This window comes from Lutra lutra, chromosome 2 (genome assembly GCF_902655055.1).
Source record: "Lutra lutra chromosome 2, mLutLut1.2, whole genome shotgun sequence".
In the NCBI taxonomy this organism is placed as follows: domain Eukaryota; kingdom Metazoa; phylum Chordata; class Mammalia; order Carnivora; family Mustelidae; genus Lutra; species Lutra lutra.
Window position 1 is genome coordinate 175,638,206 of NC_062279.1, and position 20,639 is coordinate 175,658,844.

Genomic DNA, 20,639 nt, shown 5'->3' on the forward strand with positions numbered 1-20,639 from the left:
CGACCCTAGGGACCGAGTGGCCCACCTGTGGGGGGAGAGGCGGCGGGCGCCAAATACCGCGGGAACAGCCCTCGGGCGGCGTCCTGCACGCTCGCGGTTGCCATGGAGACCCGGGTCCCAGCCGGCCCGCCGAGCGCGAGAGGCCGACCCTTGCGGGGCCTGAGCCGCGGGTCCACCGGCGCCGCGCTCCACCCCGCTCCGCCGCCGCGTCCGCCGAGGGCCACCGTGCGTGACCCGGAGAGGCCGGGAGGCCCGCCCTGCTTTCGGGAACCAGAGCGAAGCGAGCGCCGGAGGTCGCGACCGCCCTGCCGTAAACCCGGCCGGTGGGAGAGGCTGCCTTTGACCCAGACTGTCGCCGCCGCCGCCCCGCAGTCCCCGGGCTCCCGAGGGCACTGTTCAGACGCCAGCCTCCGGGGCCCCCAGGACAGCGGCTGCCGCGTCGCCGTCCCCGAAGTCCCGGGAAACATCCGCCCTCTAGGGTAAGGGGCGCCCGTGGAGCCACGGCCGCGGCTCGTGGGGAGCGCTACCCCCAAACGGGCCTCGGGAAAGGTCGCTTGGGAGACGAGTCCCCACCTGCCTCCCAGCCGCCCCCCCTTTCGGAAACTGCGGAGGTTTGGCGGGGTGCTGCCGGCCCCTAGTGTGCGACGCTCGCATCCGCCGGCAGAGGCCGCCTCTTAGTCTTCAACGCCGCGACCCAGTGGGTCACCAAGGGGGTCCTGCGTCAAGAGAGATTGACCGAGGTAGCCTGTTCTTTTCACAGAGACGATGCTCGACGTACGAGGAAGACCACTTCCTGGAGCCTCTGAGCTGTAGTTCAGCCTGGAGTTACCGGCCACGGTCCAGGCGCAAACATGCTCCACGCCACCAGCGAACTGGAGTTCTCAAGCGACAAAACTTCGGAGGGGATCTCCCACCTCGCTTCCCTGGCGCTGTCGGCGGACTCCTCGCCCAGCGAAAAAAGCTCTCCTGGCTTACCCGAGAAAACGGGCTATCCCGACTCCGTTTACGTTATGGCCGCAAACATTTTTCAGGGAATTCGATTCGAAAAGTCCCCGGAGCAAGTCTTAATAAAGTACGGGAATGAACCCTTGCGGTCCTTGCCCGAGTCAGAGGATGAAGCCTTTCAGCGGTCGTCCTATGAGCTGGCTTTCAGTGCCCTGAAGTGTGAGTAGTAACAGCCTTAAAGATCAGCACCGAAAGAAAACAATGAGAGAATTTGTGGAGTGCAAACCACACACCACCACCCACCCCCGCCCGCACCTGCCCCCGCCCGCGCCCCCTTCCACGCACCAGGTTTGGTTGTTACCCATAAGCCTATCTTGGGTCAGTTGCAGATGTGAAGGAATGAGGAGAGTTCCAGTAAATAAGCCAGAATTGTTTCTTCACTGCAGATCTGCCGGGGCCTAGCACCGTGCCTGGGCTTTGATAGATGGGATGCACAGTCATGAAACTGATCAAGGAAACAGTTCCACTAACGCGAAGAGTTAAGAATCCACCGAAGTATCCAAGTACAGGGTTCCCTCTCCTTGGGTTATCTCTTTGCATTTTCTGTGTTGACCTCTTGTATATTATTAGTGTATGAACATTCACAAATATAAAAACCAGTAAGAGGGTGGGGGAGAGGAACAGAGATGGAGTAAGAAGAAAGGGTGCGATATATTCAAAATGAGTATCAAAATTAAATCAGCCCCAATTAAGGAGATCCCATTCATAACCAGTAGCCTTAATTTTGGGAGCTGGTATATTTATTCCTCCAAACTTCTGTAGAATGCCCCTTTCTAATCTGCCTCCAGGGTTTGAGATGCAATGTTTCAGACTCCCTCTGTCGTGGTTAACTTTTATTTTTCTTAAAGATTTTATTTATTTATTTGACAGAGATCACAAATAGGCAGAGAGAAAGGGGAAGCAGGCTCCCTACTGAGCAGAGAGCCCCGGGGTGGGGGGGCTGGAGGCTAGATCCCAGGACTCTGAGATCATGATCTGAGCCAAAGGCAGAGGCTTAACCCACTGAGCCACCCAGGCGTCCCCTGGTTGTGGTTAACTTCATCAGCTTCTGACTATGCAGCTGACTCTAGGACAGAACCAGATAATGTTACTGTGAGAGCAAGCAAAGGGTCTGGAGGTGTTCGTTTTTGTACTAGCTATGAACTTCATAGTTTATATTACAGAATACTGTACTATATGATATTAACGTTTATATTAGTTTGTAAACTGACTGAATGTAGTTCCAAAAAAGAAGTTCCAGAAATATTTAAGAGTATGATATTAGCAGCCTGCCTGAAATGATAAGCACGTGCCCTTCCTAACAAGACAACTTGAAAGGGCAACATGAATTTTCATGTATTTCCTTAGTATTAGTACTTCCTGGGCCTTCTACCTCCTTGCACATAGGCAGTTAACAATTGTTGAGTTGAAATAAAATGTCCTATTAGTTACTTAGATGTGGGGGAAAAAAAAAAATATATATATATACATTTTGGTAGTTTGCAGACATGATGCAGCTCAACTCTGAAGCCAGGAATTTGTCAAAATAGAAATTTGATGTTAAGAGGCAATTTCTCTTTAGTTTTCTTTTGTATTCTCCTGCTTGAGGTTTTGGGGTTTTTGGGTTTTTTTTTCCTTTTTAAATCTGTCTTAACCATTTTTTCTTTTCCAGTGTAATCTTTCAGGCTGTTCCATCCATTGTTTCCATGCTTTAAGAAAAAAATGTAGGGGCGCCTGGGTGGCTCAGTGGGTTGGTTAAGCCGCTGCCTTCGGCTCAGGTCATGATCTTAGGATCCTCAGATCGAGCCCCGCATCGGGCTCTCTGCTCAGCAGGGAGCCTGCTTCCTCCTCTCTTTGCCTGCCTCTCTGCCTGCTTGTGATCTCTCTCTGTCAGATTAAAAAAAAAAAAAAAAAAAGAAAAGAAAAAAATGTAGTTTTAAAGACCAAGCTGTTGCACTTTAAATAATGAGCCCAATGAACATTTTTACATTCTTTCCTTGCAACAGTGAAAGGCAGACTGGGCATCTATGTTAATTAGTTGGTATTTAATGTTAATGCCAAAATTCTACTATAGACAGTTTTCCTAATAGAATATTGAATCCTACCTTTAGAAATCAGTACTAAAACCCTGAAATTATTCTATGTAAAATCAACACATTAACTAGATGGTCATGCTGTAGTGATATATGTACTACATTATCTTTTTCTTTTTCTTGGTCTTTATTTCTGTTTTATGAAAGGGACTTGTGACTATTTGATATTTTTTAGTGACCCAGAGAATCCCATTCAGATAAAGTATTGTCATAGGCCTTTACAAACCTGCTTTTGCTTGATGTTCATTTTTAAAATTCTAATTCTAATGTAGGTTCAAATACTAAAGGTCTTTGATTGTTTACTTGGTACAAATATTATATTCTTATAATAATACTATCTTGCTAAAATTATTATCTTAATAATTTCTGAATATTCAAATAGAATAGAACCAGAATTTCTAAATGCATTAGATTTCCAAGATAATTAAGAGCTTGGCATTTGCTTTAAAATATGGGATGCTCTGTGCATTTCACTTTTATCTTCTGTATTATCAGTGTTCTACCAATATTTTCACGTGATATTTTATAAACTCATTTTTGGCTTGCACAGTGTAGGTTCAGGGACTCACAGTTCAGAAAAGAAAATTCTGGATTTTCTTCTCTCTGGTTTTTAGGAGCAATAATGCTGAAAAGGTTAATGTACAAACTAAAGAGAGCTTGGGTAATGGTCCCTTTTATTGGTGAATTTGGTGAATAGGTAATTAGATCATATTACCTTTTTTTTTTCCGTGTGGCAGTACAAGGAGAAGGAAATAAATGACGAGAAAAGTCCTTAATTACATAAGTGTTAAGTATATTCCTTTGGTTGTGTTGTTTTTCAGTTTTATTGTTTGCTCTTTTGTTGATGTCCTTTGTGTATAAGCTCTTTCAAACCAGAGAGTGTATTTACCTGATTAGCTTTTAAAGGTTGAAAGAGTTCAGTATGCTTTTTTAAGATGAAGACAAACTCTACTCCTGCTTTACTAAATAGCCCCAAAGTCAATTTTCTGCTAAAGAAGGGAATAAAGAATAGCCTATTCCTTTTAAGTTTTATTTCTATCAAAGAATAGAGTACTAGCAGCTAATTTGCTTTTTTTAAAGAATCTCTGGATGTTTCAAGGAATTCTAATAACTAAAAAAGAAGAAAATCTGGAAAACGATTTCTTAAGAAATAAACTAATGAACCACAATTAAAGAAAAAAGAACACTCGAAGAAAAAGATTTCCCTGAAATTGTTGACCTTATCGCTGGCTTAATTCTTTCTCCAGCCTGTCTGGGTATATACAGTAGTTAGTGAACTTTCAGTCCCAGGAACTGACTATGGCATTGACCAGCTCATTTCACAATCTTCTAAACCTGTCAGTGAAAAACCTAAGAAATGCTCAATGTATGGTTTGGTTATGGCTTTGGGAATTAGTAACCGTAGATGGGGAGCCCAAGACCACCCTCGGGGTCAGCGATTCACTGGAAGGACTCACAGAACTCAGCAAAGCTCATGGTTGTAGTTTATTACGGTGAAGGTTATTTAAAATCAACACCAGAAAAAGGTGCATAGAACACGGTCCAGGAGAGACCTGGCACAAGATTCCTATTGTCCTTTTCCAGTCCATGGGCAATGCTTAATTCCCTTAAGAACAATGTATGACAGCACGAATGAAGCACTGTAGTGTGTGGAAGGCAGTATACGGGGAAGCTCACCCAAGCCTCGCTGTCCAGGGTGTTTACTGGGTCAGTCGTGTAGACAGGAGTGCTCTTGTGGCTGACCTTACTCAGTCTCGAGCTCTTCCAGAGGTCACGCTGATATCGTGTTCCCAATGCCCAGGTAAACTAGGACACTTTGGTCAGGCAAGCTATTCCAAAGGCTTATAGAGGTGATCTCCCAGGAGGTTGCAGGGACAGTTCTTTCCTTGAAATGTTCAGGGTTTGGCCACCCAGGCCTGCTGAATTAATTCTTTTTATTTTTTTAAAGATTTTATTTTATTTATTCATTTGAGAGAGAGATAGCAAGGCTGTGTGCACATGTGCAAGTGGGGGAGGAGCAGAGGGCGAGAAGTACATTCCCTAGTGAGTGCGGAGCCTGATGCAGGGCTAAGGCTTGATCCCACAACCCTGAGATGAGGACCTGAAGTGAAATCAAGAGTCCGAGGCTTGGGACGCCTGAGTGGATCAGTTGGTTAAGCATCTGCCATTGACTCAGGTCATGATCCCAGAGTACTGGGATGTAGTCCCACATCAGTCTTCCTGCACGGGGAGCCTGCTTCTCCCTTTGCCTGCTACTCCCCCTGCTTGTGCATGTTCTCTGACAAATAAATAAATAAAATCTTTTTTTTTAAGATTTTATTTTATTTATTTGACAGAGAGAGATCACAAGTAGACAGAGAGGCAGGCAGAGAGAGAGAGAGAGGGAAGCAGGCTCCCTGCTGAGCAGAGAGCCCGATGCGGGCCTCGATCCCAGGACCCTGAGATCATGACCTGAGCCGAAGGCAGCGGCTTAACCCACTGAGCCACCCAGGTGCCCATAAATAAAATCTTAAAAAAAAAAAAATGAGTCAGAGGCTTGAGGACTGAGCCACCCAGGCTCACCCAGCTACCTGCTGGGTTAAATCTTGACTGCATAGTGATTCATTAGGAAAATTGTCTAGAACAATAACCCCATAAGCTCTGGTTTCATGTAAGTTTTCTTGAATGACAATAATAATATATTTGCATAGCTCTTTGTAATTCAAAAAAGTTTATGTCATTTGATATACCAGTCCTTTGGGTTGCAAGATTCTCATTTTGCAGATGAAAAATTGAGGGAAGCTCAAGAAGAGATTAAATGATCTGGTAAGGAACTTGCAGGAAGATGGTTAAAAAGAGGAAGTATTTCTTCTGGTTGGAAGGGGTGGTAGAATAGCAACCCTATCCCTAATCCTAGTTTTTCATGGTCCCATGTTATTTTATTTTAATTGTATAATGATTTTATATTTGGTGATGCCAGCTTCCTTTCCCTGTTTTGCCAAAAAAGACTTAAACAATTTTGTTTCCCTCCTTCCACATACACACAGACTGCATCTATCTGTATTGTAGAATTACATTTGATATTCTTGAAGTGAAGATTCTAGAGATCCCTCACATGAAGGAAACTCTATGAAAACATAATAAAAATAAAGAGGGAGAACCTAGAGGAGAGTCAAAAGAAGGAGTTTCTTTCACCTTTCTTCCAGAATGGGAGGGATGAAGGGTGGTCAATGTGAATTTTAGGGGTACAATAAATAGCCCTCCTCCTTTATACTTGATTTGGGAACCAACAGAGAGAGGGGAAAAAAAGGTGTCTGGGGACATGGCTTTAGACCCCCAGCCAGGTGGCTTGCAGAAACTTTACTACTGACTTAGAGACTTCTCATCTAATCCATGACTCAGCTGAAGTGTAGACCTCTCTCCTGCACGTCCTGGAGACACACAGGCAGACAGAAGAGACCTCCATGTTGAAAACCTGAGCAATGGCGATTACGAGTTCTCTTCAACAGACTAAAGAGAACAGCTGTTAATTAGTGGGGAACAGGGAATAATATTCAAGTTATTGTGCCCAACTAGGTAGGGTAGGCAAGGTTTACAATCTCCAAGTAAATCCTGATAACTCAAATTAGTTATTGGCAGAAAGTGTTTTATTTGGCCACTCCGGTTTGTTATTAAGAGGAAGACGAAGAAAGGCAGCATAATATTGTTGTGGTAAAGAACGTGTACTTTGATGCCAGACTGTCTGGGTTTGAATCCCCGATTTGCCACTTGCTGTGTGACTACAAACATCTTACTTAACCATTCTTTTCCTCATTTCCTAATCTATAAAATTGGGATCATAATGATAGCTAGTTCACAGGGTTGTTATGAGAGTTCAATGAATATATAGACCGCACTTAGAACAAGGTGTAGCACATAGAAAGCACTATCTAAAGTATACAGTTACTATTAATGTTGATATCACTATGTGTGCATGTTATGTAAAATGTAGATACGCAAAGGTAATGTGTTCCCCACAGTATCAAAGGCAGCCCAGAGATGCTATCAGTTTTGACAAGAGCCCCCAAAGGAAAAACACAGTGTTGACAAAATCATCATTCTCTCATTCTGCCTCTCCTATTTCTTAGGAGTTAAGCATCTCCATTGTTCAAAATTCTGTGACCTGGGTGGATCTGCTTCCTTAGGATGCCTTCATTCCTATGATGACTATATTTTCTGTGATAAAAATTGGGACCCATGCTGAAAACCTATGAAGTAGCTAGGAATTGCTTTGCAAGTATTTAGTTTATAAAACTAAAGCTTATTTTCCTAGTAAGTGAAATGAGGATATTATTGCCTTGTATAATGCAGCCATAATTGGTGGTTCAAATATGGATCATGATTTCCAAAGGATTTCCTCTGGAAACTGGAGTCTGTGCTCCCATCAGTGACTTCTTTTTAGTTTTCCCACCTCCCAAATAAAAACAAATGCAGGGTGTGCTGTGCATATAGTAGGTTGAATGAATTGAAGCTAGCTAGCCTAGGTTTCTGCTCAACTGACTAAAGCATTTGTCACATGATGTGTGTATAGTTTAAGGAGTTGTAACTGCATTGTGTGGAGTTTTTTCAACGTATCCACTTGTTTCCACCTAGTACCTTTGCAATTCTCTCTCTGCACGCAGTGCTCTCTCCTCTCAGATCGTGCCATGGCTAACTCCTTGTCATTTGGGACTTAAGATGAAATGTTATTAATGTCTTCACTAGTGAGTCCTACCAAATATTTCAGTAAGAAGTAATATTGATCTAACACAAACTCTTCAAAAGACTATAGGAAGAGGGAACGCTTCCCACTTTACAAAGCCAGCATAACCCTGATTCCAACATTGACAAGAATATTACGAAAAAGGAAAATGACAGACCAATATGCCTCATGAGCATAAATATAGGACAAAACTCCTAAATAAGATATTAGCAAATCGAATCCAGTGATACATTAAAAATGATAAGACATTTAAATTGTATCCTTTTAATGTTTTTCAAAGGACATAAATTAAAGGCTGGAATTCCTTTATTATTACTTTAGCTATTCTGATAATGTTCCTTTAACTAGGATTTCATTTGGAGCCTGGGTCCTAAGAGTCCAGGATTCATAAAGATGCCAAGTATTCATCATGTAATTGTAATCTAAGTCTTTGTCAAGAGTTGAGGTGAATTTTAGACAGGAAGATAAAGGGGTTGTATTGTCTAAAGTGTATTTTGATTCTAAAGTTTTCATTTTCAGTTTTGATATTTTCAGTAACAGACATTTTCCTTGTCTTACAGTTCAAGATATTTTGGAAACTATGTTAATAGACAGCTATATCTTCCCAAGTACCACAATAGTAAGTAGACAAGCTTTATATAATTAGCTGTCTCATGATTGTTATTTAGAAAGTACTAAAAAGCCTTTAGATTTAAATCAAAACTAGTTTGCTTCAAAACACATCCTGAGGGGCGCCTGGGTGGCTCAGTGGGTTAAAGCCTCTGCCTTCAACTCGGGTCATGATCTCAGGGTCCTGGGATCAAGCCCCGCATCAGGCTCTCTGCTCTGCAGGGAGCCTGCTTCCTCCTCTCTCTCTCTCTCTCTGCCTGCTTCTCTGCCTGTTTGTGATCTCTCCCTGTCAAATAAATAAATAAAATCTTAAAAAAAAAAAACACATCCTGAACTCTTTCCTACCTCTAATTCTGATCCTAGTCCTTTCTTCGTGATGAACATAGCAAAAATTGTCTTTTAAAAAGGTTTATTTTTTAAAAAAATAAAAAAATAAAAATAAAAAAAATAAAAATAAAAAGGTTTATTTTTTTTTACTGGATTTTTTTTTCCATTTGGAAGTCCTTCTCTATCTCCCAGTACAACCAGACTATATAAAAATTGTCATATTTCTGCTCTCTTGTGAAAAAATAGTGGAATGGAAAATTGTACACTTTCCTTTATGTGTCTTTCCCCTTGGTAGCCAGATCATTTGAGCAGTCTTATTATTGTGATGCTGTATGATTTCCAAGATAGAAAATTTCAAGCTCGTCTTTTCTCTGATAATGAAGAGCCCATAGCAGAAGTTCAAGAAGTAGAGAACCTTCTTAACAGGTAATTGTTATAAAGTGCAAAGGATATTTTATATGAAATAATTATTAGTATTTTCACTGGTAAAATTGTATACCATATAATGTATAGATAAGTGTCAAACATTTATAGAGGAAAAAAATAAAAGTTCATGTTTCTCAAGTTCCTTTACAAACAATCTTGAACAGGTTAAATATTCTGTTTAAAATCAAGTTGTTTTGAAAGCTTGAATTGTAAGATCCAGCTTGTAAGTATTTAAAAAAAACATGAAAAATTCCTAATAATGTTTTAGCACATACAAAAGTTAAACGTCATTTGAAACAGCTATTATTTATTGACCTAGCTCTGTTTATAGCTCTCCAACAGAAGAACCCACTACTTTGCCAAATTTAAAACAAACAAACAAACAAACAAACAAACAGAAAAAAAACGCAACTTCTATGTAGTTAAGAACAAACTGTTAAGTTTTAAGTTTGTTTTCTTTTTAGCTTAAATCTTGGCAAAAACCTACTATGGAGAAAATAATAGTACCTACCTAAAAAGGTGGTTGGGAAAATTAATTAAACTAATGGATATGAGGGGCGCCTGGGTGGCTCAGTGGGTTAAGCCGCTGCCTTCGGCTCAGGTCATGATCTCAGGGTCCTGGGATCGAGCCCCGCATCTGGCTCTCTGCTCGGCAGGGAGCCTGCTTCCTCCTCTCTCTGCCTGCCTCTCTGCCTGCTTGTGATCTCTCTGTCAAATAAATAAAAATAAAATCTTTAAAAAAAAAAAAACTAATGGATATGAAATGCTTAGCTTAGAACCACACACATAATAAATGGTCAATAAATGTTAAATGTTACTTTTAGGGCTTTTGTTATCCTGTTGTTGAACCTTAATGGAAAGCAGAATATAGCAACAAAAACAAAAAACAGTCTTGTAGGAAGAGTTTTCCCTAGTGAATAATCTGAAACAGTTACCAGTATGGCATTTGTTTTTATGTTGTTATGGGAAATTCAAGCAATTTCATTTAGATTATGAGGCCAGAGGACTAAGGTAATGGAGTGATAATAATAACTGACAGTTACTGAACACTTAATATGCATCAATCACTTGTCAGGAGCCCTTTAATAAAACCCTCTGAAGAGAATACTGTTAGCAAGCTGTATTTTAATACATGGAAAAACTGAGGCACACACAGGTCACGGGAACCTACCAAAGGCCATAGATCCAAGAAGGGAGTGGCCAGAATTCAAAGTCAGGAAGGCTGACCCCGGAGTCCCAGTGTTAACCATTTCTAAGCTATTGCTCCTTCCACTTAGGACAGTGAGGTCTTGCTGAAGTCCTCTGGAAGATTGAAGTTAAGACATAGTCACATCTCCTGTTAGCTGTAGCCGTAAGAAATTATAAGATGGAGAAGAGCAAAAACAATCAGAGGTATCTCCCCTCTGTGTTAGATGGGTAAGACTCACCCTGTTTCCTGTGTGGGTTTCCGGGAAACCACCTGACTGCCCATCCCACTCCTGGGCAACCTGCCTCCCGGGGCAGGCATCCAGATACATCAGAGAGAATTGGTGGGGCGATATGCTGTGGGACAGGCTTGGAGTTTCAGCTTTGCTGAGCTTCCCTCAGTTTCTTTTTGACTTAGTCAGGACTCAAGAGACACTGGTCGAAGTCCCAGCTAGTCTCCATGAGCCTAAGGAGAATGGAGGTTCGCCTGAGTCAGCCAGGAAAGCCACGGGCCTCTAACCAAATAAGAAAGACCAGACTATGCTTTCATCATCAGCAGATTTTTAGCTGAACGCTAGCAAGGCAGTGAATAGGACAAGCAAGGGCCATGGCTCAGGAGGCCAAAGGAGCCAGAAGATACTACTGTCCGAGGATTCCTGAATCCCAGTTCCTGAGCTTATGTGTTACAGTTGTGTTTAAGTTTCTTCATATAGACTAACTTGTTTTAATCATCTCCATACTCCAATTCCAAATTCTAGGTTTCCCAGGAATTTGGCTCCGTACGGTCTGGGTGCATTCCTTTGGGCCAGTCCCTCATGGCTAATAGAGTAGGAATCTCTCGATCAACCTCTGTAGATCTCGGGTCTGGGGCTGGGTGCTGTTGTCTCCAGGGAAGCAGAGTCATTGCACACTTGAAGTATACCTTAGTATGTTTCTACTGAGAGGATGAAAACCAGTTTTAAGAGGTGGTAGAAGTAATTATTTAGCAAGAAACCCAGTAAGAATGATTTCCTTCTTATGAAAATTCTGTTTGATCTTTGTTGTTATTGTCTTTCCCAGAGATCCTTGTGTTTTATACGCTATGTACCAACTTGTGTCTTTTCCTTTTATTTGTTCATGGCTTTAGTGATCCAATCTAGGATGATACCTATTACCATTTTGAACATATGCAGGGTCCTTAAGAACTCATCCCTTGTATAAATCAATTATGTTTTTAATACTATGTGCATGGGTTCAATAAAAAGATACCATAGCCATGTCCTCCCTCACTCTCCATGCCCTCACACTAGTCCAAACATCAGTTCGTACCAAATAATGTGTTGGACTTTTGTGAGGCAGAATTGGAGATGAGCAGCGAAAGACTAGAGATGGAGCAGGACGGGAAAGAGTTAGTAGTCCCTCCATCCACACCACCCAAAACTATTCCTCCTGAAGCCTTCCACATTAAATTATGGCACCAACGTCAACCTGGACATCAACCTTGATATTTCTTGTCTCCCCTTTCCTTTGCCCATACTATACCTCGTGTGGTAACTCCACCTGGAAAACATGCTTCATCTGTCTACTTCCCATTTCCACTACTACCTTCCAGAGTCAAGCCACCATCTTGCTACACCAGCTTCCTTGTTGATTTCCCTGCCTATAACTCATACTTTCCCACAATCTCTTCTATATGACAGGTAGAACAGTATTTTAAAAATGTAATTATTTGGTCATAAGAGAGTGTCTTGAACTTATGTCTTGCTGTATCATCTAGAAAACTGGACAAAATATATGAGGCAAAGATTTGGGCATTAGACAAGACACAGCACAGAAACTTGATCCCTGAGAGAATGAAAACAAATGAGATGAGCGTTAGAATAATCCTGGCTTTATGCCTAGAGGTACTTTCCAACTGCAGTATAGGAAGGGGAGCAGCCCAAGAGGAAAATGGTAGTCTCACTAAGAAAACAGAGATCAGAATTTTGGAAGGCTGAATGATAATTTCTTTTCTTTTTTATTCTATTAAAGTGATAAGGTCATTTATATTGAATAATTTTTTAAAATGTTAAAACCAAGCAGGTACTTTACTGAAACAGGGATGTATTACATTTGTTCAGATATGTCTCTTTTCTAGTCTTCCCCAATTCTCTCATTCCCTATAATATTCCAGTTTCTCATTTGTCAAAATGGTCCCTAAATACTTATTCATGGGTTTTAATATCTCATAATCTTTCCACCTCTTCTTTGGAAACTCTTAGACTATTTTGCTTAATTAGCAAATGTTCTGAAACATTCTGAAACAGTCTGATGTCTGATTTTATATTTGTATGAGAAATTCAAGTAATTGACTGAAGATTATCCTTTGGCATTGAGAAAATATTCTAGTTAGGGGTGCCTGGGTATCTCAGTTGGTTGAGTGTCTGACTCATGGGTTCTGCTGGGGTTGTGATCTTGGCATAGTGGGATGGAGCCCCCTGTTGGGCTCTGTGCTCGGCATGGAGTCTCTTTGGGATTCTCTCCCTCTCCCTCTGCCCCTCCCTTGACTCACATGTGTGCCCTCCTTCTCTCTCTCTCTCAAATAAATAAATAAAATCTTAGAAAAAGAAAATATTCAATTTATGCTTAAAGAGAACCACATATATACAAGATACAAAAATAAATTTGAAATGGATTAAAGACTTGAATATTAAGACTGGAAACCATAAATCTCCTAGAAAAAAACCCAGCCTGTGAGTCCTTGGCATCAGCATTATTCGTTTGCACCAGTCTTCTCAGGCAAGGGCAACAAAAGCTAAAATAAATTAACAAAAGCTAAAATAAATAAAATAAAATAATAAATAAAATAGGTTTTGCACAGACAAAGAAATCCAACAAAACAAAACGGCAACCTACTGAATGGGAGAAGATATTTGCATATCATCCATCCAACAAAGGGTTAATGTCCAAACTATATAAAAAACTCACACAACTTAATATTAAAAAACACAACCAATTAAAAAGGGGGGAAAGGACTTGAACAGACATTTTTCCAAAGAAGGCATCTAGATGGCCAGCAGCACGTGAAAAGATGCTCAACATCAATACTTACCAGGGAAATGTAATTCAAAATCATCATGAGATACCAGACACCTGTCGGATTGGCTATTATCAAAAAGATGAAAAATAACAAGTGTTGACAAGATGTGGAGAAGTAGAGAAAAGCAAATCCCTATTCGCTGTTGGTGGGAATATAAATTAGTGCAGCCACTGTGGAAGACAGTACGGAGGGTCCTCAAAGAGTAAAAGTAGAACTATTATAGGATCCAGCAATGTCACTGCTGGATATTTATCCAATGAAAATGAAAACACCAATTTGAAGAGATATATGCACCCCTGTGCCCATGGCAGCATTATTTACAATAGCCAAGATACGGAAGGAATAGATAAATGGATGAAGATGGGATGTATACATAAAACTCAACCATAAAAAAGGAATGAAATCTTGCCATTTGCAACTACATGAATGGACCTAGAGTGTGTTATGCTAAGTGAAATAAGTCAGAGAAAGACAAATAGCATATGATTTGACTTGTATGTGGGATCTAAAAAACAAATGAACAAACGAAACAGAAATAGTTTCATAGATCCAAGAAACAAACTGTGGGTTACCAGAGCACTGAGGGCTGGGGTGAGCAAAATGGGGGAAGGTGGTTAAGATGTACAAACTTCCAGTTATAGAATAAATAAGTCATGGGTATGCAATATACAATATAGGGAATACAGTCAGTAATATTCTGATAACTTCAGTGACAGATGAACTAGAATTAACTTGGGGATCATTTCATAATGTCTAAAAATATTGACTCACTATGATATATACCTGAAACTAATAGGATATTGTATGTCAATTATACATCAATTAAAAAATAAGAAAATAAACTGAAGGAAAATGGTGTATTAGGATTCTATTCTGGCAACTGACCATACCCCAACTCAAACAAGAGTAGGCAAAAGAAAGAATTTATTTAAGATATTTCATGGAAGATTGAACATCAAGATGGCAGGAAGGGCAGTGATGTGGCTATGCATCTACTAAGTCCTATGACTTAAATATCCTCAAGATTCCCTGACTCTAGTCTCTGCTTCTCTCTGTGCTTTGGCTTCATTCTTTTCTTCCTTTGTTCCCAGAATGGGAAACTTGGCTGCTGACAACTCAGGAGCTTTACATCTTACAGCACCAACACTAGAAAGACTGGCTTGATTCTCTCTTCCTACACCCAAAAATTGTTTGACCCTGCCTTGAGTCAAGTGCCCATTCGCTACCAATCAGCGGTGGCCAAGGAGACTGAGTCAGTCAGGGATCCCTTCCAAGAAAGTCATAGGAATGGAGGGAGGAGAGGAACGTTTCTCAGGAGAGAGGGATTTCTATTCCCAGAAGGGAAGCTGTGCTTAGAATGCAAAACCGAGGTTTCTACTGTAGATGGAACATTGGTATGCTAAATATGTTGACCAAGAGCAAGAACTTCCCATTAGCTAGGTACATGTTAACTGCCATGATCCGCTGCTCGTCAGAATAACATTCCCCAACTTAAGGAGAGCAACACAAAAATTTTAGGAAATATGCCTTTTTTCACATGAGTGGTTGTGACAGAGCCATGATATTTTTTCTTTTTCTTTTTTTCAAAGATTTTATTTATTTATTTACTTGAGAGAGAGAGAGAGAGAGAGAGCATGACGGGAGGGGAGGGGCAGAGGCAGAAACAGACTCCCCACTGAGCAGGGGGTCCGATGCGGGGCTTGATACCAGGACCTCAGGATCATGACCTGAAATGAAGGCAAACGCTTAACCGACTGAGCCACCCAGGCGCCCCAGAGCCATGATATTCTTAAAATATAGGTTTCTCAGGACGCCTGGGTGGCTCAGTTGGTTAAGCAGCTGCCTTCGGCTCAGGTCATGATCCCAGCGTCCTGGGATCGAGTCCCACATCGGGCTCCTTGCTCATCAGAGAGCCTGCTTCTCCCTCTGCCTCTGCCTGCCATTCTGTCTGTCTGTGCTTGCTCTCTCTCCCTCTCTCTCTCTGACAAATAAATAAATAAAATCTTTAAAATATATATATAGGTTTCTCTTTGTTATTTTATTCTTAGCAAATTGCATTTCTCCACTACATCATCAACCATCACTGACTTATCCAAAATAACCTTCATGGTTCCTTATGGAAAAAAGAAAATAAAACTTCTATCATAAGCAAGTGATTTGTATATTTTCTTTTGTATTTATGTATTACCCAATTACATTAAAACATATTTCTGTTTACCTTCTAACCACTTTTTCTCTCAATTACGTTTTCCCAATGCTCTGTAGGAATAAATATGAAGATTTTATTCCTTTTTTTCTGTAAAAGAACTGTAACTCCTTTATGTATTTAGAAATCTAGTAAACTTCTAATTACATAAAATAATTAACGGAAACATTGGGAATAATTCTTTTTGCCATTATTTATAGATGTAAAGTTTCCTGGGACACACTATATATTAGGTGTAATTTTATATTATATATTAGTTTCCTTCATTTGAGGCCCAGGATATCATTATTATTGCTTAGAGGCAGCATTTTCTTTGCTATCGGAAGCCCACAGCTAGACCTGGGCACTAACACACCAGGGAGACTTAGTCTAATCTGGGGTTGAAATAATTGGAAGCTGTGCTTCAGTCCTCCTGAAGGCCGATTAGTCTTTTTTTTTTTTTAAGATTTTTATTTATTTATTTGTCAAAGAGAGAACATGCCGGGCGGAGTGGCAGAGGGAGTGAGAGAAACAGACTCCCCACTGAACAGGGAGCCCAATGTGGGGCTTGATCCCAGGACCCTGAGATCATGACCTGAGCCAAAGGCAGACGCTTAACCCGCTGAGTCACCCAGGAATCCTGCTAGCTATTTCTTTTTACTTCATTCCTAGCGTTGTCTTTTGGTGACCCCATCCAAAGCCTGGGGACTTTATCAAAGCTCCCCTCCCATAAAGTTGGCATGCCCCAAGTTTCCATTTTTGTTCCCCACAGCTTATGAATCATCATAAGCTCTGCATGGCTCTTATCATCTCAGGCACCTATTTCAGAATTGGTAGATAATTTCATATATGATGCTTCTTCTACTTGGAACACTGGATAGCTCTCTCACACCCCTCCCTGACTCCTGGCTCACTCCTCCTTCTACCCTTATGGCTTAGCCTAAATGTAACTCCTGAGAAACTTTCCTCGACTGCAATAGCAGTACCCCTCCCTTGTGCCACCATAGTATCCTGCCTTCCCTTGTCACGAATACTTAAGTCATTTAAAAATAATTGCTTTGTAAAGAGATTAATGACCACAAAAAAACCCAAAATTGCTTTGTCTCCTTTTACCAGACTCTACAGTTTGTGATATCAGAAACAATATCTTCCTTGTGTATCCCTTTGTTCCTATCACCTAAAACAGTGCCTAGAACACAATAAGAATGCAAATATCTGTTCATGAATAGATTGGTATTTCTCTATGCTTAGGTGGCCTTCCATTTCCTGCAGAAAAAATTCCCACTTCCTATGCATGGTATATAAAATTTTTTGTGACGTGAGACCTGGATCTCTCACCACCCCAAACTCTAAATATGCTTTGCTGTTTAACATCTCCGTATCTTCAGTGTCCTCTGTCCTCTGTCTGTGTGTCTTTTTTCCCGTGGGGTCTGGAAAACTCATGCTGTCTGTGTCTTCTCTTGTGGTCTGGAAAATTCTTGGCTTCTCTTTTAATAGTTTAAGTTTCTCCTCCTATTCAAAGTTCCTTTGGGCTGATTCTTGTTCTTTTTCTGATACATTTACTTTCTTCTTTATCTGTGTATCTTACAGCATTCATCATGGGCTAAGACCGTTTGTTTATATACCTAATACACCACCAAATTATAAGTTACTTACAGGTGGAAGCTCCCTTTTAATCTCTATAGCCCAGATCTGATCACAGTTTGTAGTTAACAATATTTTTTTAAAAATAGGTATAATAGTTATTATCACTCTTTTAAAAAATTTATTATCACTTCTTGAATAGCCTGACTTTGAAATACATTTTCAAAAGTATGTTTGCAACAGTTCTGTGAGTTAGATATTAGTTCCTAATTCCTAGAGTTTAGAAAAGCTCAATAACCTGTCTAATGTCATATAGCTAGTAACTGGTGGAAGCAGAATTTGAACCCATATAATCTGATTGCAGAGTCCAAGCCATACTGGCTGGAGAGGCAGGGGGAGAGGAGGCAGAAGGAGGCGGGAATATGGCATGATATCAGGAGGGGCAAAAGTGGTTCCGTGTGTGGCCAGGCATAGATTCATGGATGGGAGTGGTGGAAATTGAGAACCGAGGAGCTGGTTCAGGTTAAATTATTAATACCTAAGTGTATCATGGTAAGGAGTTTCGATTATTTCCTGTAGGTAATGGGTTCATTTTAGATTTAAGCTTAGGAATTCCAGAACTACAATTTAACATATACAGATCGCCAGGGCGACCTGTACATGTTAAGTGTACAGGGTATCTGTATAGATACACTGGCTGTGTATACAGCAGGTGCTGGCAAACAGGGCATTGAGCAGCTCTCTGTGGTAGTGCTCAAATTATAGCGGGCGGTGGACTTCTGGATCAATGATCCTGAGGAAAGGCCATTTTTGCTTCCATTTTCATCATCGCGGTCCATCTTACAGCTATGGAAGAAGTTACTAGTATAGCCATGGGGTAATCCATTTACAGAAGAAATGTGTGCCTGATTATCCTAATAGCATTTGGATTTGGTCTTTATCCTCAATCTGATATTGTATATTTATACAAAAATCTTTATGACTGTATATATACTTTAAATTACTTTTGTGTGATTGAAAAATATTACAATTCACAGTATGAAATGTTCGCTCTCTGGAAATTTGGAAAATTATTTCTCTGTGTACTTCTTCTCCCCATATATACAACACATACATTTTTCTAAGCTTCATAGCTCTAATTTTTATGTGTAATGATTGAATAACTCAGTTGATAGTCCTTATGGTAAATACCGTATAGGTATTTGGAATGACTATTTAATCAAAAGTGGTATGCACTCAGAAACATCTCACATGTATGATATAGAACAGTAACTCACCTCTTTCTATTAATTTATTTTTGATGCACATTAATGTATTATGTAGTTGTTTTTAGTGTCCCTTGCTGTAGTTCTCTGACATTAGGAGATAGCACTACACAAATCTAATTTTATTATAGGCCTAGAAGTCCTAATGTTTGATAACCCTTCCCTCTCCTCCCCCAAATGCCCCATCTATGTTCTCCCTCTCTGTTTCCGTCTCTCTCCCTCTCTCTCTACCCGCCCCCCAATCCCTTCCTTCCTCTAGCTCTCCCTTCCTCATACAGGCTACATATTCATACACAAACACATTGTTGGTGAAAAGTTCTCATTCTACTGAGTAAATAATTTTTTTTTTTGAGAGAGAGAGAGAGAGAACAAACAAGTGTGCACACATGCGAGTGGGGAGCGGAGGGGCAAAGGGCGAGTTAGAGAGAGAATCTCAAGCAGACTCCGCTCTCAGTGTGGAGTCAGATGTGGGGCTCAAACTCTTGACCCTGAGATCATGACCTGAATCAAAATGAAGAATTGGATGCTTAACTGACTGAGCCACCCAGGCGCCCCTGAGCAAATAAGAATCTTGATCTTACTAAGCTTTCTGTAGCCACGTACACCACTCTGGCTGCACTTGACTCTTCCTCTCCTATCCTTTCCCCATTTCTCATTCAAGGTTATCCTTAAGTTTTATTATTCACTTAGATTCCTACTGTGAAAATTTTGATTATGGGTCCTATATCCTCATGTATTAGCCATTTTCTATGAGATCTAGAGAAATCCTGGATCCTCATGGTAATGTTAATAACCTTTTCTTGTTTTTCTCTTCCGTTATGGGATAATCAGAACTGGTAAGGACTTGATATTGATTCATGAAAGTTCCTTAATCTTACCAAGACTAGACTATTGGCAACTATGATAATAACTAGCCTATAATGAGTATCTGCCATGTGCCAGGAATTGTGCTAAGTATTATGCACACATGGTTGGTAATCACCGCATTAATAGCAAGTTAAGTCGACCACATGCTATAGATGAGAAAACAGGCTGAGAAAAGAGATTCATTAATATACTCGAGGTCACACAGCTAGTAAACTGACAGAAACTGAATTTAACTTCAAATTTGTCTAACTAAATTCCACACCTCTTTCACTACATAAAATTTCTTTCAGTCGGCAACTGATATAAATATCTGGAGAAACATGTATCTACACAGGAGCAGCAAAAACTGAAAAGAAGCTGCATTATTGGATTTCTATTTTCAAATAATTTATACTATGAAGATTTGAAGCAGAATTATAGAAGTTTGTTAGAATTCTAAATCTAATTTGTGAATTTTTCTAGTGGAAAATTGGTAGTCTTGTTTTCAATGCAGTAGTCACCAAGAATGGATTTTCTGTCTCTAGTTTTAAGACGAAATTGGCTGCAGCTTTGGCAAGATGCCGAATCAAACATGATGCTCTTTCAATATACCACATTCTTCCAGAAACTGTTAGGAACCAGGAACTAAGGGCCTCTACTTTGCCACTTTATGCTTGGATAAATACTTGTAAAATCAGGTAAGAGTTTTAATCAAATTGTTTATTCACATTTCAGTTTGCTAGCCTTTCAAAATAATGTGATAAGAAATATTATCTTTTTAATGGGTGGGTAGGGCACATCTAGGGGAGTGATGGGGAACTGTAGTTAGTTCACAATCTTATCACCAAATTACCAAAGGTAATTACATAAAATGTTAACTTTTCTGTCTTTAATTATCTTTTAACTTATTGTTGGCTGAAATTATAAGTTCCATTAAATGCAATATATGCAGTGATATTTACATTTATTTTAGGAAAAAGTGCTAGTGTTAAATGCATTTTTAATATATTTTTAATTACAACTTAATATTGCATATTTACAGTCCTGAAGACATTTATTATAGTTTGAAGAAAAAAGGCTATAACAAAGTCAACTCTGTATTGCATATTGATGAGAAAGTCTTTGCTGTGGACCAACATTGCTATGATGTCTTAATTTTTCCATCTCATCTCAAAAATGATCTTCTAAATACAGATCTTTTCAAAGATTATAAACTTATATTTCAGGTAAACATTTACTTTCACTGTGGTTCTCAATAATCCTACTTACTCAAAGAATCCACTTAAAAATAAAACCTAACATTGGGAGAAGGAGAGAAGTGAGTTGGGGGAAATCAGAGGGGGGACAAACCATGAGA

At 40.1% G+C, this 20,639-nt stretch overlaps 1 protein-coding gene across 3 annotated transcripts in view; it reads left to right on the forward strand.

The window, feature by feature from the left end:
• The first annotated feature begins 337 nt into the window (after window positions 1-337).
• NSUN7 (NOP2/Sun RNA methyltransferase family member 7) overlaps window positions 338-20,639 on the forward strand; it is a 54,466-nt gene continuing 34,164 nt past the window's right edge. For all 3 annotated transcript variants that reach the window (XM_047719176.1, XM_047719177.1, XM_047719178.1), the window contains exons 1-6: window positions 338-479; window positions 761-1,164; window positions 8,358-8,416; window positions 9,029-9,159; window positions 19,828-19,980; window positions 20,325-20,508. In XM_047719176.1, the coding sequence (XP_047575132.1) occupies window positions 852-1,164; window positions 8,358-8,416; window positions 9,029-9,159; window positions 19,828-19,980; window positions 20,325-20,508 (840 nt within the window). In that variant the 5' untranslated portion in view covers window positions 338-479; window positions 761-851. The remainder of the gene's footprint in view (window positions 480-760; window positions 1,165-8,357; window positions 8,417-9,028; window positions 9,160-19,827; window positions 19,981-20,324; window positions 20,509-20,639) is intronic.